This window comes from Xenopus laevis, chromosome 8S (assembly GCF_017654675.1).
Source record: "Xenopus laevis strain J_2021 chromosome 8S, Xenopus_laevis_v10.1, whole genome shotgun sequence".
NCBI lineage: Eukaryota > Metazoa > Chordata > Amphibia > Anura > Pipidae > Xenopus > Xenopus laevis.
The window spans coordinates 78,700,897-78,726,439 of NC_054386.1; the positions used below are offsets into that span (position 1 = coordinate 78,700,897).

A 25,543-nucleotide genomic window follows, 5' to 3' on the forward strand; every position below is an offset into this window, starting at 1 on the left:
AGTATGGCTTCTAAATTACTTTTTTAAGCAATTGAGGTCTGGCTGAGTAATTTAATTTATGAGTTTTTAAAGTAACTAGCGGCAAATAACCCAGTTGACCAAACTGCCTGAACAGTAGGGGCATTAGTCATAAAAAAGAACTACAAAGATATTTAATGTGTCAATGGAGTCACATCAAAGCGACATTTGCCAAACCCAAGCAAAATGTCAAAGCTCAGTCAGGAATAGATGGACACCTAACAAGATTCTTACTAAATACCACAAAATGTTGATGTTAAAACTTTCTACAGAACTGAATTATTGCCTCTGTAATCCTCTCTCAGCAACAAATGTACTGCTGGAAAGCCACTTGCATTCGAGGACAAAGGTACAAATAGACATAGACTTACATAACCCAATAATATAACAAGTATAAAGTCGGAAAATATCATCTGTGTTACTTCTACATGCAGACTTCTTTGTTTCTTATCTAATGGATAACTTCAAACCAAAATTGCCAGCTTTTAAAGGGCATGAAAAAGAAACCTATCTCCAATATACTTTAATTAAAAAATTTGTACAGTTTTTATAAGAAACCTGATTGTATGCAGTGAAATTCTCCCTTCATTTACTGCTGTGGATAGGAATTGTCAGACGGTCCCTAACTGCTGAGCAGGGAAACAATCATACTTATGAACAGCAGGGGGAGCCCCCGCCTTACTTCCCAGCCATGCAGAACTCAAGCAGTTTTGTATATGACAATCCCTAAGCAGCCCAGACCACACTGAGCATGTGCACAGTCTTAGTCTTGCAAAGATGTTTAACAAAGTTACAAGATGGTGACCCCCTGTAGCCAACTTTGAAAGCATAAATTATTTTTTTGATTAGGCTTGTGGTGCAGTAAATTCATGTTTATATTTAGTATACAAAATACAGCATTTCTAGCCTTATTCTATTTTAGACTTTACATGCCCTTTAAACATGGAGGTAGTCATGATGGTACTTGGAGCCATCTGATATTCATTTGTCATAGTGAATACTCTGCAAGGTTGCATAACACCCAGAACAAGTGCACCCATGAGTATATGCACAGTTCCCTTACTGTGTTCCTATATTCAAGGTCCCCACACAACCTGGTGAATATATAGAAGATGAGCTCATATGCCTTTTTATGGGGTTTTCAATCTAAAACATCAATCAATGAACCTTCATGGGCAGCTCTGGAACACAGAGCCCTTTACCTCTCAAAATATTGTTCCTGAAGAATGACCCTCCCTCGCCACATACCTTATGTTTTTCTGTTTATTTTATCTAAAATGTTATTACATACAACCTGTTTTGGGACATTAAACCTTGCAAAAAAAAACACATTAATCAACACAATTTGGTCTAACCTCCAAATTCTGATTTAAAAAATTCTATGCCTTGGAGTGATTTTCAGAGTTCAGGCAATACAACCAGCAATCATTTATGTGACTTTTAACTGTACTATTCTTGTAAGCACATATTTCACTTTATATAAAAAAGAATCTAAGACATCGAGACAAAAACAATTAAGCAAATCCATCACTGATTTTCTCTGAAGTTTTGACACCATCTGACAATTCAAGGTTGCATCCAAAAACAGTACAATAGTCTTTGCTGTATCAAATGTTTTGTGTTTTTGTTCAGATATGATTTATTCAATGTGAGAAGAAGGCAATTTCTGTGCTGCTAACACAGTGGCTTTAAGCCAAGAACTTTATTAAGCTTAATAAGCAGGGGACAGTCCTAAGAAAATGTTCATGAAAGAACTGGCCCCTGCTTATAAGTAGAATATCGAACAGTGACCTTCATACATTGACTTTGGTTCCTCTTATGGTGAGTGTCTGTGCAGAGTCTTTGCAGTTCATCATCTTGATTTAAATTCATTTATGTATAAAAGCTTTGTTGGTTTTTCGCAGCTTTTTTTTCTACAAGCACTAGACAGTTATGCAATTAAACAAAACTCGCGTATAGAAATAATACATAAAATAATGACAAAGCAGCTTGTTCTAAGAAACGTTAATTAATCATTCTGCTCAGAACATTGGAGAGATGTTCAAGTTGTTTTGTCTGTGTGATGACACATTAAAGTATGCAAAACAGAATAAATTCCTGCCAAAGGCTATTTTTGTTTTGAAATCTGTGCTGCCATCTTGTGGATGTAGAACACTTGGTCGCTAGCGATTTTTTCTTTTGTGTTTTTAAATGTCAGTATTCACTGTGTTTGCTTGTATATTGACAACATAACCCTTAAGTTAAATTAAGGTCATTACTATTAACAGGCTAAATTGCGTGTGTGCTTCACCAAAAATCAGACACAATTGTGCCGAACATCTTGGTGTTAGGATGTCGCAATTTCTGTTGCTCAGTGTCAAAATAATATCTTTTTTAGGCACAGGTTTGTGGGAACCCTCTAGCTACTACTACCAGCAACACTAAAGTGTCATAGTCATAGTGTTCCCTTGTGCCAACAGGGGCATTTGTGCACAATTTTTGTAATAAACAAGTACTTGGCACAATAATTTGCAAGAAGTGACTTTTGAGGCAGGACCCTTTCATGAATGTCAGAGATTCACAAAACGGAAAAAGTTATACAACTGCAGCTTCACTTGTTGGTAAATGAGTCCAGGGTCAGACTGGGCCGGCGGGACACCGGGTAAAAACCCGGTGGGCCTTGGCTCTATAGTGGGCCCCACAGGCCCAGACCCACTCTCTGTCACTGCTGCCCCGAACCTCCTCCTGGCCCAGTCATACTAGGTACAGGCCCGGATTTATGGCGAGGCTACAAAGGCCCGGGTCTAGGGTGGCAGAATTTGAGGGGCTGCATACTGCCCAGCCGCATCATTATTAGCTCCTAGCACTGGAGACGCACGTCAGTTTTCAGTGCTGTGCCAAACTAATAAGACTTGCGTGTGCGCACCTGAGAATGCAGGAAGAGGAAGGCCAGGGGACGGCACCTGGCAGGGGGAAGAGGAGGGGACATCGGAGGGGGATGGAACTGGCATGGGAAGGAGGAGAAGAGCAGAGCTGGCCTAGGGGCAGACGGTTTGTAAATCCGGGCCTGACTAGGTAAAGGGTACACACGTGCGGGGGAGTGGGTACGAGCATGCGGGTGGGGTGTGTGCACTCGTCAGGGGCCCCCAGTCCGACGTTACTTAGGTCTCCCTAATTTGTGTGCCTATAATCTGGTTGTATGAATAACATACTGTATATGAAACAGCTCTTCAGTCCTCAGAATTTGGTTAGTAAGAGCCATTTAATTTTCCCTTTATAGCACAAACTTTGGAGCAACCAAATTGTGGACGAAAAAATTCCCAAAAGAAATGTTGCCATTTTGCACATTTTATTTTTTTTGCCGTTTCAGTGAAGTAAAACAGGGAAATTTTGGGTACTTATACACAGGCTGAGAAACAGCCCAGTGTGGCACTAGACTAATTGACTCTGGGACATTATGGATGATAGTGCATGGTTTATTTTATAACAAACTGGGTCCTCTCATTCTGATATGAATAACTTTAACTCACCACCACCGCCACATGGCATAAAATTACACTCTCTAACAAATCTCAAAGAAATCTGAAGAAAAAATTAATGGTGACCCTTAAGGGTAATGGCACAAATTAGCTTCTTCATAATCAAGTTGGGGCCCCAGGAACATTTTCCTTAGACCCTTTCCTGCTAGTTCAGGAATTTTAAAGTCAGTGGGGCTCATTTATCAACACAGGGCAAATTTGCCCATGGGCTGTTACCTATAGCAACCAATCAGATTGTTGCATTCATTGTTCTACTTGCAGCTGGCTTTATAAAGCTAATCACTGATTGGTTGCTATAGGTAACAGCCCATTGGCAAATTTGCCCAGTGTTGATAAATGAGCCCCAGTATATCATATTATAAAAAAGTATTGTTGCTTTGCCAGCTAATATCAATTGCCTCATTATATGAACACTAGGAATTAATGAGAGCAAATAAATCTCTTAATGATAATAAATATTATTCTTTCCTGAATACTAAATAATCATATGGTAAGAGCTATAAAATACCTCAGCTGAGCAGAATTGAAATACCGCGTGTAACTAAAAACAAGAATAATATGGCAAACAAGCTTTCTTTAAGCTTTTAATAGAGATTTCATGGAAACAAAACACCAATAATAAAGCATGCATGTGTGAAGCATTTCTGCACAGATTCAGAATGATTACATGGAGTTTTTCATGTTCTTACAATTCAGTCTAAATAACAGACATAGCACTGGGCTATCATTTACAGATTTACAATAAATAAAACATTAGGGAAAGAGAACTATAGATAGAAATAAACAGATGGGAATGGAATGTGCTATTTCTAACTATAATAAGAGTGATGTATGAAAGACAAAGCAAATGGTTCTGTTTCCACTGGCTCTGCACACGTTCTGGGCCATAATAGAATGAATACAAACTGGCGCATTTGGATTACGGCTTGGAATCAGATTTAACCCATTAACATTCTGTTGTCAGTGAGCATGCTTCTCTATCCAGACATGGGGGGAAATATCCAAAACCAGTAGGAACAATGGCAGCGAGCAGCAGATGTATTCAGCACACCGCAGTCAGAAAGACAAGACAAGAATGACATTCATTATTTCACTTTATAAAATAATTCTAGTAATACCATGTTATAGCAAGTTTACATAAACTACCAGATATCTGATGCTGACTGCACTGGTTTCTATTCAGCCTAGGGTTGCCACCTTTTGAAGCGGCTGAGACCAGGCAGGGGGTGGGGCTGTGCCGTCAGAGGGTGGTACCGTGACATAGTGGGTGTGTTGGTGATGTCAGGGGCAGGGCTATGATGTCACTATGACGGCTATGTCAATCAAGGGAATCCTGTCCAGTTTTCCGTATTTGGAAAACCAGGCAGGAAGTTTTGACCCGGGCAGCCCTTCAAAACACCGGGCTGTCCGGGTCAAAACCGGACAGGTGGCAACCCTAAATTTCAGCCGCACAATGCACATTCAAGCTCATTACAAATGTTTCTTCCAGAAAGTGGAAGTGTGTTTGGTTTTAAATGGTTTCTAGCTCATCCCTCTGTGATAACCTGGTGCACGGTGTTGTGGAACTGGAAAAATGCACACAGAGATGTCAGACTGCAGGGTACAAGTCAGCTTTATTCCTGGCGGTTCTCTCCGCACTCTCTGCTCCTCCCCTTTCACTTCCCCTTCCTGCAGTGGCAGAACTACCAGGGGTACGGAGGGTGCGATCACACCGACAGGAATCCAGCACAAAAATAGCATCCAGAGGGGGGAGCCCAGTTTAAGCATTGCATACGGCCTATTCATCCGCAGAAAAAATGTAGAATTTTTTAATAAATTTTAGTTAGTCTTTTTTTATTCGAGTTTCGAAGTTATGGGAGTTAAAAAAAAAACTCCCATTACTTCAAAATTCAACCCTTGATAAATCTGCCCCTAAATGACCATACACAGGAAATGACATCACAGATTAGTCCCTCCTCCAGTACACCCTACCAAGTTGCATAATAAAAAACATATATACTGTACATATGAATCCTACACTTGTCGGTAGTGATTGTCGTCCATGATAGTTTAAAGTCCACATAAATTAGTCCATAAGGCAGAAAGAATCGTCCAAAATGTGCCACCCTGTGAAAGACATTTTCAACCATTCAAGTTTTATACTTGGAGTCAAATAAACATTAAACCTTGGTAATTGGAACTGTCTCAAGGGGCCTACCAAGGGTGGATCCACTTGAAACATATTTTCAAATTACGTGGCATATAATTATAGTAATTGAAATAAATGACTGCAGTTAAATGATATTAATCTTACTCTAAGGTACCTGGTAGTAGAGGGCATTACCTCCACTCTATTTATGGCTAAGGCATCAGAATCTGTAGAGAATAAGGAAAAATGAAGCACCAATCGCAATAACGTAGACTTTAAGCACTTGATTAAAGAAAACATTTTGCACTCCATGTATCATTCAGACCTTCAGGGATGACCCAGTTGTGGTCATTTTACTTGTTGAAGAACCAATCATTTAAGTTGCATTGAGTTATGGCCCATTTTAAAAAAAATGTCTGGCTGCTGAATTATCTGTGGCTATTTTAGGCTTAAAATTCTTAATATTGCCCTTATGCTCCTTAATTCTTTCTTTAAAGGGATTCTGTCTTGATTTTTACGATGTCGTTTTTATTTCTAAATTACACTGTTTACACTGCAACTAATTCACTCTACAATATGAAATTTTATTCCTGAACCAGCAAGTGTATTTTTTTTAGTTGTAATATTGGTGTGTATGCAGCCAGCTCAGGTCATTTTGCCTGGTCATGTGATTTCAGAAAGAGCCAGCACTTTAGGATTGAACTGCTTTCTGGCAGGCTGTTGTTTCTTCTACTCAATGTAACTGAATGTGTCACAGTGGGACCTGGATTTCACTATTGAGTGCTGTTCTTAGATCTACCAGGGAGCTGTTATCTTGTGTTAGGGAGCTGCTATCTGGTTACCTTCCCGTTGTTCTGTTGTTAGGCTGCTGAGGGGGAAAGGGAGGGGGTGATATCACTCCAACTTGCAGTACAGCAGTAAAGAGTGACTGAAGTTTATCAGGGCACAAGTCACATGACTGGGGGCAGCTGGGAAACTGACAATATGTCTAGCCCCATGTCACATTAAAAAATTATATATAAAAAACCATCAGTTGGCTCTTTTGAGAAATGGAATTCAGTGCAGAATTCTGCTGGAGCAGCACTATTAACTGATGTGTTTTGAAAAGGTTAAAGTATCCCTTTAACCTTTTGTTTTGTTTGGCCAACATAGGCTTTACCAAAAGTACATTCATACAATTTCATGTTACATACTAAACAGACGTGATTTTTTAACAGATGTGTATTTAAGTATGTAACATGAAATTGTATGAATTTAATTAATTAATACACAGGTGTGTTGGGGCGTATTTAAATCTGTTGTGTCATAACAGGAAATGAGGTCTCTGAGGAAGTGTTGTATCACGAAACGCGTCAGACCTCAGACGCTATGTTTACTAGATTGATACTGGGGGTCATTTATGAACTTCGCGCAGGGCAGATTGGTTCGCAAAGTGAATATATTTGCCCTGCGCATGGTTATATTTATAAAGCTGAATAAGAGGGTGCATACAGAATTGCGAATTTTTTATTCACAATGCGAATGTCTAAAGGGGCTTTATAAATATGTCACAATTCGCAAATTGCGAATCTTTATGCGCGCACTCTGCGACTCAATTACGCCACAACTTTGGTGGTGGATAAAATATTCGCAAAACAGTTTTGCAAACTGCGAATTTAACGCTATTTTCGCGCACAACAACCTCGCACATTGGGTGCGCTCGCACAAACTCCTGTCTCATTTGTGCGCCATTTGCAAAAATTTATTCACACTGCAAATTCGCAAAAACCGGAAAGACGGGCAGAGCAGTGCAATATATTAGCGCTCAGCAAAAAACATGCGCAATACAACCATTTGCGAAAAATATACGCTGCGCGAACTTTATAAATGACCCCCACTATGTTTAAATAAAGTATAACATTTTTTTAACCAACCTGGAGACAAGCGATCAATTTTTGAAACCCAGGAGTGCGCTGCCTTTATTCCATTGTGTTAAAACAGCAATTTGGCAGGTTTTAGATGCCGAATGGTCGAAGACGAATTTTTAAGGAGACAGTACATGAATCGAATTTGGATTATTCCCTAGTCGAAGTACACAAAAAATAGCTTGAAATTCGAATTTTTGTAATTCAAAAATTCACCTCGACCTTTGATAATTCTACCCCTAAATATTTGCCCATAGTGCTCCGAGACAAAACACTGGGGACACTGTTTAACGATAATCCCCTGTTTAGTTATACTAGACTTTGCCGATTCTGGTGACTGCCTTAGCAATGAATAGAGCGGAGGTAATGCCCTAAGATTAATATAATTTAACTGCAGTCATTTATTTAAATTACTATAATTATATGCCACGTAATGTGAAAATACGTTTCAAGTGGATCCATACTTGGTAGGCCCCTTGGGTCAATTCCAATTATCAAGGTTCATATGTATAAATGTTTTTTATTTTGCAACTTGGTAGGGATGTACTGGAGGAGGGTCTAATTGGTGATGTCATTTCCTGTGTATGGTCATTTGATAAAGGGGTTGACACTCGAAACATGTCATGTAAATAAACGCCCTTTGCAGTCATATCAACTTGGGCTCTTTCCTGCTACAAAAAGTTTAAACAAGAATGATATACATGTATGTTATAAGGAGTTGCAGAGGCAAATCAAAGTGAGCAAAACAGTTTTTGGGTTTTTGGGTTCTATAGCAGAATATTTGGGGGCATATTTATCAAGGGTCGAATTTCAAAGTTCGAATTCAAAAAGACCAACCAAAATTATGATTTTAGATGGCGTTATTAGAGGTTTTTAGATGTTGAATGGTCGAAGTCGAATTTTTAAAGAGACAGTACGTGATACATTTCCATATTCGAATTTTCAATTTTTTTTCAAATTCGAATCGAATTTAGACTATTCCCTAGTCAAAGTACACAAAAAATAGCTCGAAATTAGTGATGGACGAATTTGCGCCATTTCGCTTCGCCGAAAAATTCGAGAATTTTGCGCGAAATTCGCGAAACGGCGAAAAATTTGCGAAACGGCGCCGTCACCCGTATTTGACGCCGGCGAATTTTTTCCCGCAAATTTTCGCACCCGTTTCGCAAATTTATTCGCTGGCGGCGAATCGCGCGAATTCGTGCCTGACGAATAAATTCGCCCATCACTACTCGAAATTCAATTATATTTCATTCGAAAATTCACCTCGACCTATGATAAATCTGCCCCTAATTGTAATATCACAAGATTGTTTTTAACCTTGTATTGGCTTTATATCCACAGGTTCACTTGGTCAGTAAAAATAATCTTGGGTTCTGCGGTGGATCAATTATAAATGAGAAGTGGATTGTGACTGCGGCCCATTGTTTACTCGAGGGTGGTGAATTCAAAGTAGTAGCAGGTAAATCCGCTTCATCAAGTTTTGTGTGTTGTGATGCCTCTGAAAGATATATAACTTGTAAGAATACATTCATTATGGGCAGATTTATCAAGGGTTGAATTTCGAGTTTATGGGAGTTTCTAAAAACTACTCTAAACTCTCATAAACTCAAAATTTGAAAAGAAAATGACCAATCGAAACTATTAAAAAATAAAAAAAATTTAATTCGTGTGCATAGGATCGACCTGCAAACTTGAATCGAATTCAAATCAAATTCGATTAGAGTTTTCTCTCCAAAAAAAAACATTTTTTTTTTTTAAAAACATTTTTTTTCGAAAGTCTTCCAAATGACTCCAAATTGATTGTAGGAGGTCCCCCATACCCTGAAACAACAATTCTGCAGGTTTTAGATGACGAATAGACAAATTCAAATTCTTAAAGGGACTATACATTTTCAAATTTGAATTTGGACTATTCCCTAGTCGAAAATTCGAAATTTCAATTCGACCCTTGATAAATCTGCCTCTAGAAGAATGTGAGCATGGCATAATGTGGCTATAGCTTATGAGAATATTAGGGGGCAGGCTTATCAAATGTCGAGGTGAATTTTTGAATTGAAAAAATTAAAATTTCGAGCTATTGTTGTGTACTTCGACTAGGGAATAGTCCAAATTCTATTTGAATTTGCAAAAAAATGTATCATGTACTGTCTCTTCGGCTTCCACCATTCGCCATCTAAAACCTGCCGAATTGCTGTTTTAGCCTATGGGGGACCTCCTAGAAACTATTTGGAGTCAATTGGTGGACTTTGAAAAACTTTTGGAAAAACTTTGTATCGCATTTGATCGAATGCGCTATTCCTTCGATTTGTACGATTCGATTGAAAACTGACCTATTTGACTCAATTTTGGTTGGTCTTTTTGAATTTGAATATGAAGTTTTTTTTAATTCAAAATATGACCCTTGATAAATATGCCCATAAGAATAGGATCAGCCTGCAAACTCAAATTTAAAGCGAATCGAATTCCATTCAAGGTTTTTTTTTTGTTTGTTTTTTTTACAAATGTCCACTAAACAATGTAGGATTGTAGGAGGTCCCCCATAGGCTAAAACACCAATTCGGGAGGTTTTAGATGGCGAATTGTCGAATTCTTAAAGGGACAGTACATGATACATTTAAAAAAAAATTGAAACTCGAATTTGGACTATTCCCTAGTCGAATTGCACTAAAATAAACTAGAAATTCGAATTTTAAATTTTGCAATTCGACCCTTGATAAAGCTGACCCCTAGATGCGCTGCTTTTCTCCGTATCCTTATATTCTTTCATTTCCATTTTAAACAGGTGAACATAATACAGATATTTCAGAGGGAACTGAACAATACCGCAAAGTAGCAAAAGCGATCCTTTATCCCACATACAACGCCACAATGAGCAGATACAACGACGACATTGCACTCCTAGAGCTGGAAACGCCACTGGAGCTGAATGACTATGTGAGGCCTGTTTGTATTGGGAGCATGGATTTCACGGAGAAATTGCTAAAAAGTAATGCTTTTAGTATGGTGTCTGGGTGGGGAGATGTTAGGTATAATGGGAGGCCAGCTATTATTCTCCAGAAGTTGGCTGTGCCCTTCATTAACCGGGCTGCATGCAAGAGATCAAGCCGATTTTCTGTCTATGCCAACATGTTCTGTGCTGGATATTCAGAAGGGGGTAAAGATACATGTCAGGGGGATAGTGGTGGACCCCATGTCACACAATATAAAAACCTCTGGTTCCTAACTGGAATAACCAGCTGGGGAGAAAAGTGCGCAGAAAAAGAGAAATACGGTGTTTACACCAAGGTTTCCAGATTCACCGACTGGATACGAACTACAACAAAGAACGATTAGTAACGTTTTCTGTTATTCTTATTTTTCACTAAGCCAAATAAAGATTGCTTGCCCTCAAATCACAGCGAATAAATTCCCACCTGGAATGTCTGTAAATGCCAAAAAATAAACAAAATGAATTCTTGAGGCCAACGAAGAGGGTTTATTAAATGAATCAGCCGAAAACCAATCTCCTGTTTTGTTCAAGTGGACCTGTCACCTACACATAAAAAGCTGCATAATGCACGTCCTTTGCAAATTAAATATGGAACCCCAACATTTTTTTTCATTAGAACATCCATACCTATTATAAAGGTGTTTAAATATCTGAACTGTCAATCAAATATTACCTGCCCCGCCTCTATGCCCGTGGCATAGAGGAGGGGCAGTCAATTACTTTCACTTTCCATTCAGCACTTCCTAGATGTCACTGATCTCCTCACATTCCCCCTCCCTCCTCAGGCTCTATAATTGTGTAGGGCACTACACATGGACATTAGGTCCACCATTCTGGTGCATACACAAGATTTTGGGGTGATACACAATTTCCCTTAATAACCATGTCCACAAAATGGCAGCTGCCTGCATGCTGTGATTGTATAATTCCAAGACAGAAGGAAACAAAAATGTAATAATAAATACAGTGTAAGTAAAGTTTATTTTGCTCAACTAACATGATAGAAAAGAATTTGAAATTATTTCTTAGGGTGACAGGTCCCCTTTCATTCATTCATTTGAGCCAAGGGGAGGTTTATCATGGGTGAAATGTGTATAGCATGTGAATATTGATAATATTGACATAATACAGCTATATTACTCCCAAAACATTATGGGGCAAATTTACTAAAGGACGAAGTGACTAACACTGGTGAAAATTCGCCAGCGTGGCGTCATTTCGGAACTTTGGGAGGAAGGAGATAGACTCTAGTGGTACTTCGCTCACTAACGCCAGGAAAATTTGCGCTCTGGCAAAAGGACGTAACTACGCAAATTCACTAAGATGCGGATTTTACTGAACGTTACCGCTTGCGCCAGACTTGCCTTCGCCACCTCAGACCAGGCCAAGTATACACTAGATAGGAGTTCCAAAAAAATAGTTGAAAATTTTTCTAACTCCCAAAAAACACTGGCGTCTTTTCCTTTTTCAGGGTGATAGGCTGAAAAAGTGTTAAATTTTTTTGGGGTACCCGGCTTCCCCCCTACATTTCCTAACATATGGCACCTAAACTATACACTGGGCTCATATGTCGGGCAATATAACAACTTTATTTTATTTTATTAAGGTTTCCCGGGCTTGTGTAGTTTAATGTATTTGCTGCAACATATACAGGGTACGTCCATTCAACTTTAATTTCCTGCCGTATGCAAATTAGCCAACGTTAGCGCAACTTTGCTTCGCTTGGCCCAGTAACGCTAGCGCAACTTTGCCAGCATTCGGCGCCCTGGACAAACTTCAGATTTTAGTGAATAAGCGTTGTCCTGTTGAATCTACGCCTGGCGAAGTGTTGCGCTGTGAGCGAAGCCTTCGCTGGTGAATTTTCGGAGTTTAGTGAATTTGCCCCTACTTAATATTTTTCTTAGTCAAACCCCTGCCTGACCCAAATCTGAAATGAATGTTGTATATTGCAAACTGCACTGTGCAGAGAAAGGGAGGGAGAACTTGACATGTGATTGCACTTATTACAAATACAATACATTTGATGAAATTAGCAAAGCACAAGGTCTAGAGAAAGTAGGGGTGGGCCATGAATAGTGTAGCACCAGGTTCCACACGATTTCTATGGATATGATCTTGCCAGCGGTTCCTCTGGTTTCCCCCCAATATCCTCAGATTTTCCTCATAGCCAAGACAGACATCAGGGAGACACAGTAAGCTCTGATATAGTGGCCCTGGCAGATGGCAGAGAACCTCCCAATTGTCCCGTTATTTGCAGGACAGTCCTGATTTTGACAGCTCAGCCTGCAGTCTTGAATTTTTATTAAAAAGTACAAAGTTTCTCTTTGATCTCCTTTGAAAGAAAAGTAACACCAAACAATGAAAGTAATGAAAATATCATGTAGCGTTGCCCTGCACTGTTCTGATTTTTAAAGAATTCTGTTTTACAGTATAAGGGTTTATTTATGACTGCAAGCACAGCGAGCAAAATGCAATTTCCTGCACAATCACCATCTTTCTTGTCCTATAATGCAGGGTTTTCCCTCAGAATTCCAGTGTCCTTGAGGACATTGCACCTGACACAATTGCAGCCGATGCATCAAAATGAATGCAGTTGAGCTCGCAATTTGCCATAAATTGGACGCAATTGCACTAAACGTTTTTCAAGTCCAGTTGGCACCATTTCCAGTGCTCTGTTCAGGAGTGACACATAGTCCCAGTTGTTTCGATGCAAGTGCCCTGCGACTAATCATCAATAAGGTGCTGGTATTTCCTGGTCCCCCTGGGTCAAGAGATGCAACTGCTTTTAATTTAAAATAGAGGCAGGAAGGACTGAGCAATGCCATTTGCAACTAAACAGACAATCACATATTAAAGGAAAACTATACCCCCCAAACAATGTAGGTCTCTATTAAAAGATACTGAGTAAAACAGCTCATGTGTAAAACCCTGCTTCATGTAAATGAACCATTATCACAATAATATACTTTTTTAGTAGTATGTGCCATTGGGTAATCATAAATAGAAATTTGCCATTTTAAAAAATAAGGGCCGCCCCCTGAGATCGTAAGATTCACTGTGCACACATACAAACCACATGTAAGGTCACATGAGCCAATTAACAGACAGAGTTCTGCCTTTTGCTTCCTCACTTCTTCCTGTTACAGTTAGAGTTGCAGTATTTCTGGTCAGGTGATCTCTGAGGCAGCACAGATAGAGTCACGAAATGGTGGTTCAAGGCAAGAGATGTAAAAGGGCAATATTTATGTAAATATATATTCCAGTTTGGTAAGATTCTTTAATATGTCATTCAATTTGATATAAACTATCTGTTGCTTAAGTATTCATTTTGGGGGTATAGTTTTCCTTTAATGAAATGTTAGAAGGCTTTCCTGCTGTTGCTAACAATTCCTTATGAGAAGTATATAGCCTTTTTCAATATGAGTTCAATAAATAGAGTTTGAGCTCAACATGTTACTTTGCCAGCTGTTTAGATAAGAAATATTTCTTGCGCCAAACAAGAAATTGAAACCACTTTCACTTTCTAACTTCCTATATGAAATAAATGACATCCTGTTTCTTCTAAGCTTATACAAGAATACAGTGCATAGATAATCCCTCTCTATTATGAGCTGCTCCTTATTACATGGCTGTAGTTTAGTAAAGGGAGGGGTTTGCTTATGCAGAACTCCTAATCTCCCTTTGAACAAATCACCATATTTATAGGGGGAGAGTACAGTTATGAATGGAAAAAAACAAGAAAATATTTAATAGCAATCGAAGCATAATCTGTCTGTCCTTTGCTATTCTCTGCACTGCTGATTCTGACTACCTATAAGATTAATACAATGCTCTAGTCAGTGGCGTAACTACCGGGGGTGCAGGGGGTGCAATTGGGCCAGGGCCCGCACCCCCGCAGGGCCCCCCGGCAGTCACGCACCCACTGCACTGGCTGCAGCGCCGCTCGGAAGAGGGTGGGGGGCGGGACCCGGCTGCATGGCCCATACCAGGGCCCGTCCCCACCTAGTTCCGTCTGTGGCTCTAGTGGTAAACACTTCTCCAGCCAATTCTCACAGTATTTTATGATTAACAGACCTGTATAGAAGAGAAGGAAAGAGGAATCACAGAAGTGGGCCAGATATTGTGGGAAAAGGAGTCTTGCCTAGGGGAGAGCCAAATATTGTAATATTTTTTCAGTGTTGTGTGCATATCAGAATCAGGACTTCAGGAGGCAATAACTAGGGATGTACCGAATACACTATTTTGGATTCGGCTGAACCCCCAGATCCTTTGCGAGAGATTCAGCCGAATACCGAACCGAATCCTAATTTGCATATGCCAATTAGGGGTGGGAAGGGGAAAACATTTTTTACTTCCTTGTTTTGTGACAAAAAGTCACGTGATTTCCCTCCCCGCCCCTAAATTGTGTATGCAAATTAGGATTTGGATTCAGTTCAGCCGGGCAAAAGGATTCGTCCGAATCCTGATGAAAAAGGCTGAATCCCGGATTCGGTGCATCCCTAGTAATAACGGCCAGACAAATACTTTAAATAGCAATTACATTTAAGAACATTGCTGAACATTTGTAATGAACATGTATTTTAAATGGTAACGTTACTCTAAATTTACATTTGCTGATATTGCAAAATTGTATTTATTTGTTCACAACCTCCTCTTTGTTCCTATAAACCTCAACTTCCAGCTTTTGTTTGTGCAAAAAGTAATGTTAAAAATACTGCAGTTCTATAAAATAAGGAGCTATATCTGTGCAAGTGCCACGCACTGAATCCTAACTGGGCAGCATCCCTGTGTTTCAGCCATGTACCTCCTACACTTTGGGGCAGATTTTTAAAACCTCAGGTTAACATATTTAATCACTTTTTTTACTTTATTAAATATTACGTACTGTATAAAGGTACACCTTCCCTTATAATATGTGTGACTGCTTCGTGCATTATGGATTGCAATTTCAATAAACAATGTGGTATAACATCATTTTATCAATAAATAACATTTTATGTAAACATACATAATGCATAAAGAAACATACAAAATGTTTAACCTCGGGAAGGTAGGATGGTCAGCCAAGGTTTATTGCAATGGGCCACATTATACCAGAAAATGAAGATTGTCAAAATAAATGTGCAATTGTGAAATTCTTCAAGGATATCACAAAGCTCATATAAAGTAAACAAAAAGAAAAATAAGATAAAAGTCCATTGGTGCCACCATAAGTATCCATATCAGTGTGTGCACTCCTCAAGATTCAAGTGTAAATGTTTTACTCAAAAACAAAAGGTTGGAATGAAGCGTCTGGAATGCACATATTTACATCTGATTAAAAACCTTCCCTTATCCAAGATGGGAAAAAATGATGAAAGCCATGGAACATGGAAACAAATGACTCCACTGTATTTACAGAATTCCTTTTTACAAAATGATGACTTTAAAAATGTCACGTGGGATTATGAAAGTGTCTCATTATGCTGTTTAAAATGAGGTGAGAGTCATTAGTAACAGCACCTCCAAATCCAGGCGCCAAGGAAGTTTCCCAAATAAGCAGCCGAGTTTTATGGGGAACTTAACTTCCTGGTGCTACACAGGACTCCATCTGAAAGAGACATAAATAATAAATGTCAATGTCTTTTAAAGTGATCGTGTCATATTATTGTTCTCTTGTGTGCACATATTTTGTAGTCCAGTACAGTAAAAGTGCAATAAAAAATGTTTCACAAGGGATGTAAAACCTGTAACTACAGGGAGAATACCAAGTCGACATCCAAAATATAATAACTTGAGAAATTCACCACTGTAGCAGACAGCCCTTTAGAGCAGTGGTCCCCAACCAGTAGCTCGCAAGCAACATGTTACTCACCAAACCCTTGGATGTTACTCCCAGTGGCCTCAAAGCAGGAGCTTATTTTTGAATTCCGGGCTTGGAGGCAAGTTTTGTTTGTATAAAAACCAGGTGTACTGCCAAACAGAACCTCCTGTAGGCTACCAGTTCATATAGGGGCTACCAAACTGCCAATCACAGCTCTTAATTGACATCCCCATGGACTTTTTCATGTTTGCGTTGCTCTCCGACTCTTTTTTACATTTAAATGTGGCTCAAGAGTAAAAAAAGGTTGGCGACCCCTGCTCTAGAGGCAATCATGTAACTTCCTGTAAGAAACAGTCTCTTTTGAAAGGATGTGAAAAAAGATGAAAGCCTAAGAAAGTTCCAACACAGGACAAGCATGAGAGAGATTATGTAGAGGTAGTGCAGAATGACCATTCAAGAGATAGCAGCTGCCTTTAAAATCCACTTGTTAAAGGGCATGTAAAGGCATAAAAATAAAATCCCATTTTTAAGTTCTTTAATGAAAAAGAAACCTATCTCCAATATACTTTAATTAAAAAATGTGTACCATTTTTATAAGAAACCTGACTGTATGCAGTGCAATTCTCCCTTCATTTACTGCTGTGGATAGGAATTGTCAGACAGTCCCTAACTGCTCTGCAGGGAAACAATCATACTTATGAACAGCAGGGGGAGCCCCTGCTTTACTTCCCAGCCATGACGATCCCTAAGCAGCCTAGCTCACACTGAGCATGTGCACAGTCTTAGTCTTGCAAAGATGTTTAACAAAGTTACAAGATGGTGACCCCGTGTAGCCAACTTTGAAAGCATAAATCATTTGTTTGATTAGGCTTGTGGTGCAGTCAGTTCATGTTTATATTTAGGGGCACATTTATCAAGGGTCAAATTTCGAGGGGTTAAAACCCTCGAAATTCGACCATCGAATTGAAATCCTTCGAATTCAAATATGCTAAAATAGCATTTGATCGATCGAATAAAAATCGTTTGATCGAACGTTTTGAAAGATTTTTAGCGATCGATCGAAGGATTTTTATTCAATGCCAAAAATTTTAAAAAATGCACTGGAAGGTCCCCATAGGCCATATAGCAATTTGGTAGCTTTAATTTGGCAAACTATTGAAATCAAAGGATTTTTAAAGAGACAGTACTTCGACTATCGAATGGTCGAATATTCGAACGATTTTTACTTTGAATCAAAGTCAAAGTAAATTTGAAGTCGTAGTATCCTAGTCAATGGTCGAAGTATACATCGAAATTCAAACTTTTTCGACTTCGAAAATTCACTCGAGCTTAGTAAATCTGCCCCTTAGTATGTAAAATACAGCATTTCTAGCCTTATTCTATTTTAGACTTTACATGCCATTTAAAAACTCAGGAGAGGAAAACTTTGGCCAGGCAGAGATATTATAATCATAATCGGTAGTGTTCGTGTCATTGGGAGACCACCAGTAAAAGATTGCAATGAATGTCACAATGGAGTTTATCCATAAGGTTAGGATTAATGATAGGATGGCTCGAGGTAAGAATATACCAATGTAAACCAAGGTACTTCTAATAGTTGTAATTAGCTTCTATGTAGACATATGATATCTTTGCCTTTGCAAAGCACATAACAGTGGTAAAAATAGTGTCTTTTTTCTTCTTTTTTTTAAAAAAATAAAACGATATTAGCATAAATTTGCCCTAGCCTGCAGACTCTACTTGCCTATTTGCATTCATTTCACCAACCAGTGGTATTGCTGCACCTAATTAAGGCAGGCATAATTAATTGGAATTCTGGGAGAGAATTATGCATTGTGGGAAAAAACATGCTAAACGGGCAATATTGTCTACTTTGCAATGTTTTGGTGAAGAAACACTGTACGGGCAAGGCAGTTTTTTTGGTGCTTTAAAGGGCACCAATCATAACTAAAATCATTTACTAAGTAAATACACTATTTGAAGTTTCAAGAAATCAGATTTTCTAAACATTTTGTTTTTATAATGTAAATCATCAGCTCACTATACTTCTGCAAAATCTCCCCTATCCACTGCAGTTGTAGTTGAGGCAGGCATCTTGGATTTCACTCCTCCAACCTCTATCTTCACAGCCAACTGCAGCTCTGAAATCTCGCACATGCTCAGTTGAAATTCTTTGGTTGCATATCAACCCTTCTAAGCTATATTCAAATCAGCCAAACTTCTGTGTTAGCTGCTGTTCAGTAGTGCTGCCACTTGTCTGGAAGTTAGTGTGTGTGCCCTTCATTTGCATAAAAAAACTGTATATGTAGTTTGATTAAACATGTTTAGGCTGGTCAGATTGTTAATATGTGTTTGATTTTGGCTGAGATAGGTTCCCATATATATATAGACCATATATTGCAATTGACTCACCAATGGTCATACCAGTGCTTGGCAGTGGATGCTTGTTCAGGCAACTATCACCCGACAAGTGTTACTAACAGTGTTTATCAGGAGATTGCAATGTAAGCCTATAGAAGGGCTCTTTTGGGTGCTTTCATGCAACATTTTTGAGATGCTAAGGTGATTAAGGCACCCGAGGCATCATTTAAAACTGAGGTCTGACCGGGCTGCAGAATTTACAGATGCAGAATGGTCATGGGCATATATATCTGCTATCATATCATATGGTATATCTGCTATCGCTCAAAAGCCTTTCAGAGTTGGAGCCTAGTAGCTTTGTTCATTAGTTTATCTCTTAGCTAGCAATGCTAAGGTCTAAACCAGGGGTCTACAAACTTTGTTTTACCTATGAGCCACATTCAAATGTAAAAAGAGTTGGGGAGCAACACAAGCATGAAATAAGGTCCCGTAGGTGCCAAATAAGGGATGTGATTGACTATTTGGTAGCTCCTATGTGGACTGACAGCCTACTGGAGGCTCTGTTTGCACAACACCTAGTTTTTATGCAACACAACTTGCCTCCAAACCTTGAATTCAAAAATAAACACCTGCTTTGAGGCCACTGGGAGCAACATCCATGCGGTTGGAGAGCAACATGTGGCTCATGAGCCACTGGTTGAGGATCACTGCTCTAAACACTTCTTCCAGTTTTTTACATCTTTTTGTTCAATAAATCCATTTTCAAGGCACTTTATGAGATGAGCTGCACTGAGAAATACAGCTTTAGAATTAAATACTTCTCTGAATAAGTCACTCAAGGCATTCTGACTGGTTATGGATTTAAGACTTGGTCACCATGCACCTTGGCAGAATGGGGTCCTGTTATAATTCCAGTGTACGTCCAGATTTAGAATAAATATTGCTACACTGTATAGTTATTAACCCCAACATGTGGCTTTGGCAACACATACAGTATAACAGTTTGAGCAGAATGCAGTGTTTATCAGCCCTGCACTTCAGAACCATTTCTGTTCTTTTAATATTGCAGAATCATTATTGTTGATATAAGGATTTAGAAAGTGTATTCTAAAATTCCTTGCGAGCTGCCAAAGTAACATCTGAAAATGTCACTCAGTAAGCCTGCCTTGCTCGCTATTCTCCTTTGTTAATATTACGCAGGTCGCTGCCTGGTATATCAAAGACATAAAGGAAAACAAGAGCATTTTATGATTGTCACTTATTTCTAATTATAGTATTGCACCACGCACAGGGCATTCATAGCTCCCGTTGTTCTACTTTCTCTTGGCCCCTTGGTTAATGTTTAAACTGTGCCTCTGTAGACTGAATTGAGCAAAGGCTTGTCCCCAAATAAATGTCTTAATGTAAACACTGCTATCTGGTACAGAAATACAGGTTATGTGCTATTTACACATTATTTCTATCCATGTACATAACATTATCTTGCAGCAGTCACTAAACTTTGCACTAGTAAATAGGCTTTGCACATGGCATTTGATGTCTAACTATACTAAAGCTGAATGATTCCTAGTCTTCTACACATTGTGTGTGCCCCCTCCCTCTATAAAATGTGTTAGCACAAGCTTTCCAGTAAATCTGAAACAAGTCGCTGACATCGGCGGAACAAGTCAGATCTCATCCATTAACTCCATGGTGTTACCACTTCTGCAATGATTACAGCAAAGGTATCTGGGATGAATATTAGAATTAAAAAATATAGGAGCAAAGAGATTTACCATGTGTTTGCCCTTCCTCTAAATACAGTCTGCACTCTTGTTTTATCTAGATAAAAAACATCTATACTCAAAGGGGCAGTTCGCAGATCAATAAAAATATTATGTAAAACAAATCTTACTTGCAGTTACTTGCTCAGATTACAGCAGAGAGGGGAGAAGGGAGGGGTGAGGAGTAAACTGAGCATGCTCAAGCCCTAGCCCTGGAGGTTTATTCTGAAAACAGGAAGTCTGATACAGAAGCCTATGTATAAACATTAGAAGGAAAGAAATGCTGTGTTTCTTTTGACAGACGACTCAGAGCAACATTACTTTGAGGGTTTACTGATGTATTTATATAGACCTTTCTGATAAAGCTTACTTAATTCTAGCCTTTCCTTCTCTTTTAAGGGGGTGGTTAAACTATGACTTTTGTTATATTGTGTTATTTGTTATAGAATGGCTAATACTATAGCTTATTTTTCTTCTGGCCTAAATCATGATTTGCCTTTTCCTTTGCCTTTCAAATGGGGGTCACTAACCCCATCTAAAAAACAAATGCTCTTTTACACCTCTTTCTATTCTGGCCCGGCCTTATTCATATTCCAGTCTCTTGTTCAACTCAATGCATGGTTGCTAGGGTTATTTGGACCCTAGCAACCACATTGCTGAAATTGCAAACTGGAGAGATGCTGAATAAAAAGCTAAATGACAAAAACCACGAATAATATATTGCCCACATCTGTCTCCTCGCATGCGCTTCAGTTTCGGGTGAGGATATTATTTTGTGCTTTTGTATCACATTAACTGCCATAAATGTATGCCATTAAGCCATTTATGTACCAAAGACATGCCTTTGTACACGCCTACAGCACTGACATATCAGCATTATAGATCATTTCTTTATTTATTTGCTGTGCTAATTAGACTTTTATTTTTGTCCCATAATCATTTGTCTACATTCCTCCACGTTAGAGAGAGAGAGACCATACATCATAGTGTGTGCCACTTTATAAATCAGGCTTGACATTGGATGTGGATGCAAACTAGATATGCACCAAAATCCAGGATTCTGCCTTTTCCAGCAGGATACTGATTCGGCTAAATCCTTCCACCAGGCCGAATCGAATCCAAATTTGCATATGCAAATTATGGGTGAGTAGGGAAATCACGTGACTTTTTGTCACAAAATAAGGAAGTAAAAAATGTTATTCCCTTTCCAGTCCGGTATTTGGCCGAATCTTTCGCGAAGGATTCAGGGGGTTTGGCCGAATCCTAAATAGCGGATTCGGTGCATCCCTAATGCAAACACATGCCATTTAAATAAAGAGCCACTAGTGCTTCCTCCTTGTAAAAGAATCAAATATTTCTTATTTCCTGTACCTGAGGGAGTTGTTGTGCAAATATTTGTGTTCAGTATGTTACTGTCATTCTATAAAACAACTTGAGATTCAGACACTGTTGATCTTCACACTTTCCTTATTGCTCACCTGACATTTTGGCTGCACGTATTCTGCATTCACCAATGACTATATGCAAGTTGTTCCCATGGATCCAGCCTTCTTTTTTTCGGTTTAAATTCTTCACCAACCTGATTGCATACAATATATAAGGCCAGCTCAGCGAAATACTATGCACATAAATATATGGAAAATATTATTCCACTAGTAAAGAGTGTGTACAAACTAATAAAGCTATATAATATTTGTGTATATTTCAGCTTGCCTTCTGATTTCAGTAAACACTGTCTACCCCTTCACAGGGGGTAAATATTTATAGTAATCAAGCTCTAGTAATCAAAAGTAGCCATTTAGCAGGTAGTCTTTACTGCTGTGCTGATTGGCTGATTGGGGGTTACTAGACCTTGACTTAACCTGTTACCACCCATAGCAGAGAGATGCCATATTCTTTCTGGTCTCCATGATACTACTCTCTTTTTTTACAATTTAATGAATATGTTTCAATTTTATAAAACATTTTATGAATGGAAAGGAAATCTTAAAACCTACCACAGTCCCTCACCATCTTCCTGCAGAAGCTGAATTACATCTCCATTTTTCACCAAGATGTCTTCAGAGCCTCTTTTCTTGCAGTCTGCTAAAGCTTTATATTTACCAGGAGACTGGAAAACAGCAAAGTGTAGATTCAATAACTTGAAAATTTCAAAGTGCCATTTGCCCCCCCAAAAACTCCATACCTGTTTTATCATTCACACACATCAGATTCTAAAGCAAATTTTTAATATGAAAACAGCCACCTCTGTTGCTGCCAACAAAGGTGGGAATGTTCAAATCATTTTTGATATTATTAAGTAAAATAATGTGTGCAAAAGAGAGCAAATCTTCTTATTCTAGCCATTAATGTGATGGACAGATATAAAGGAAGCAGAAAACATGCACGTTTGAAAGCATTTCAATTGATGCTGCATTGCTGCATGATTGTGATGTTGTAGTTAAGATTTGTCAGTATAAGATGTCCAACTAATGCTGAAATGACTTCCATTGATATTGAGTGACAGCAGCCTGAAGATACAAACCAAGTCCTTAGGCAGCATTTTAAAGTAGACCTGTCACCCAGACACAAAAATCTGTATAATAAAAGTCCTTTTCAAATTAAACATGAAATCCAATTTCTATATTTTCTTAAAGCATTCATAGCTGTTGTAAACTCATTTAAACATCTCAGCTGTCAATGAAATATTGTCTGCCCCTTCTTCTACGCCTTAGGCATAGAGGCAGGGCAGACAATTACTTTTACTTTCCATTCAGCACTTCCTAGATGTCACTGCTCTCCCCACATTCCCCCCATTCTTTTAACCATTTAATTGTGTAGGCAGGGCATGGGGATGGACATCGGGTCCCCCATTCTGTCGCCCAAACAAGATTCTGAGATGATACAAGGCTTGTCTTAATAACAGTGTCCACAAAATGGCTGCTGCCTGCTTGTTATAATTATGAATTCCCAGACTGAAGGAAATATTTTATATTGTGTAATTAAAGTACATTTTGCTTGACTAATGTGATAAAATAGGATTTTGAATATTTCTTTTTGGGTGACGGCCCCCTTTAAGTTGTCAAGTTACACACTCCTATAAGGAATAACTGGCAGCAACCCTGCTTTCTGGTGCTCTATGAGGAATTTGTGGATGCTGTAGCTCATTACTGCACCTTTGACAGGACTTTCATTTTTAGAATATGGGGACCTGGAGGTGACAATTCTGCATTATTCGGACATTCAGTACTGATCTGTTAATATTGTTTGAAACCATTGAATTCCAGACACTATGGGGTTATTTATCAAAGTCCGGATTTATCTCTACAAACTCCGATCAAATCCGCTCGGGGTTTTTACGCTGGATTTTAATTTTAATTTAATATTAAATTTTTCTGAAAATTTGCTTTGCGGGTAAAAATCAGATTTTTCATCCGAATTTCAAGATTTTTTCTGAATTTTCACTCACACATTAAAAAAATATAGGGACATATATGCAACCTCGACAGGTCTGAGATGTCGGATTTTCAGATTCTGACTTTTCCATCCTCGGGGTTTAATAAATTCCGAAAAATGTGTCCGGTTTTATAAAAAAAATCACGAATATTTCGTGATTTTTGTATTCAGAGTTTAGTAAATAACCCCCTATAACTTGCAGCTGTGTACATTTTGTTCTGGAATATGAGAAACATGTTTACCAATGTATCCATATAACATTATTTGGGTACATTTTGAAAAAACTGCCAGAGTAAAAATACAGAATCCTAACCAGCTGGACAGTGTCCTCTTCTTCTGTATCCGAACAGGGACATGAGCAGTGATTGTTGGACCAGTCATCAAGCCCCTCGCAGATTTCTACAGATTGTGACATTCCAGTCCAGCCTGTATTTAGAATGTTCAGAGAGGTTATTAAAATCACTTTCTGGTGTGTACAGCAAGGATATAAATATGTATTCATTGTGCAGCTATTAGGGTCCATACATACCTCTTGATGACTTGTGGACAGGTGAGAGGTTTAAGCCTTCCAGCATTACAGGGCTGCTGTTTTCAGAGTCGTTCTCCTCAGAACTCACTGAACATCTCTGCAGCTTCCTAATCAAAGAAATAGTTTCAATTAAACTCTTTTAAAGTAACAGTCATCTATTTCAATATTTTTGGCCTCACAGTATAAATACTTCTAAAATACAATCCCTTATTTAGAAATGTGTAAATATTTGCAGAAGAGTGTTACAGGGCACTCTACTTATTTACTTGCACCTTGTTCTTTTTGCTTACGTAAAATGCCATTCATGCTTTTGATTTGGACCCACTGGTGACAGAAGAAGACACCACATGCTAATATTGCATTGCCCTTTCAAGTAAACTAATGCTGCAGGAGGCAAATGTGGATGGATGATTTCTAGCAAGCCATGGACTGGTCTATAGTAGAGTTATATTAATCAGTACCGTATATACTCGAGTATAAGCCGTCCCGAGTATAAGCCGAGGTACCTAATTTTACCTCCAAAAACTGGGAAAGCTTATTGACTCGAGTATAAACCGAGTATAAGCCTAGGGTGAGAAATGCAGCAGCTTCTGGTAAGTTTCAATAAAAAAATTGAGGGTTTCTGCTCCCATTGGAGGTGCCGGCGTCTCGTTTTTGGATGCCGACGACCATTCTAGGATGCTGGCGACTATTCTTGGAGACTATTCTACGACGCCGGTGACTATTCATGGATGCCGTCGATTTTTCTTAGACGCCGGCGACCGTTTTTGCACTTGACCCGAGTATAAGCCGAGGTAGAGTTTTTCAGCATATTTTGGGGCTGAAAAACTCGGCTTATACTCGAGTATATACGGTAACTTACCCTTCATTTGTTGGTGGTGACAATGAACGCTGGTCTGTGGATACATTCGATTTCTGCCTCTGAACTATAAAAAAAGAATGTCCTGGATTTATAGTTTGTACACCCTAATGATCACATTCATATACCTATAAAGCCTGGGGTACCACTACCTTTTATACGTTCCTGTTGCCTTGTTAATATCTTCCTGATTTCAACCAGCCAAGCTGTCTTCTGCTCAGGTGTCTGGGCCT

The 25,543-nt window shown here is 38.8% G+C and overlaps 2 protein-coding genes across 4 annotated transcripts in view; one reads left to right on the forward strand and one right to left on the reverse strand.

The window, feature by feature from the left end:
• The window catches only part of f9.S (coagulation factor 9 S homeolog), a 36,808-nt gene extending 21,274 nt beyond the window's left edge, over window positions 1–15,534 (forward strand). Inside the window, 5 exon segments of the mRNA NM_001098678.1 lie at window positions 8,913–9,030; window positions 10,354–11,095; window positions 11,610–12,258; window positions 12,293–13,410; window positions 13,908–15,534. Coding sequence (NP_001092148.1) covers window positions 8,913–9,030; window positions 10,354–10,904 — 669 coding nt within the window. The 3' untranslated portion in view covers window positions 10,905–11,095; window positions 11,610–12,258; window positions 12,293–13,410; window positions 13,908–15,534.
• Window positions 15,409–25,543, reverse strand: part of mcf2.S (MCF.2 cell line derived transforming sequence S homeolog) — a 78,565-nt gene continuing 68,430 nt past the window's right edge. For 2 of the 3 annotated variants that reach the window (XM_041575151.1, XM_041575152.1), the window contains 7 exons: window positions 25,463–25,541; window positions 25,314–25,377; window positions 24,452–24,558; window positions 24,236–24,348; window positions 22,485–22,597; window positions 21,966–22,066; window positions 15,409–16,150 (listed from right to left, as the gene is read on the reverse strand). In XM_041575151.1, coding sequence (XP_041431085.1) covers window positions 16,110–16,150; window positions 21,966–22,066; window positions 22,485–22,597; window positions 24,236–24,348; window positions 24,452–24,558; window positions 25,314–25,377; window positions 25,463–25,541 — 618 coding nt within the window. In that variant the 3' untranslated portion in view covers window positions 15,409–16,109. The remainder of the gene's footprint in view (window positions 16,151–21,965; window positions 22,067–22,484; window positions 22,598–24,235; window positions 24,349–24,451; window positions 24,559–25,313; window positions 25,378–25,462; window positions 25,542–25,543) is intronic. The other variant, XR_005963897.1, reaches the window with a different exon arrangement.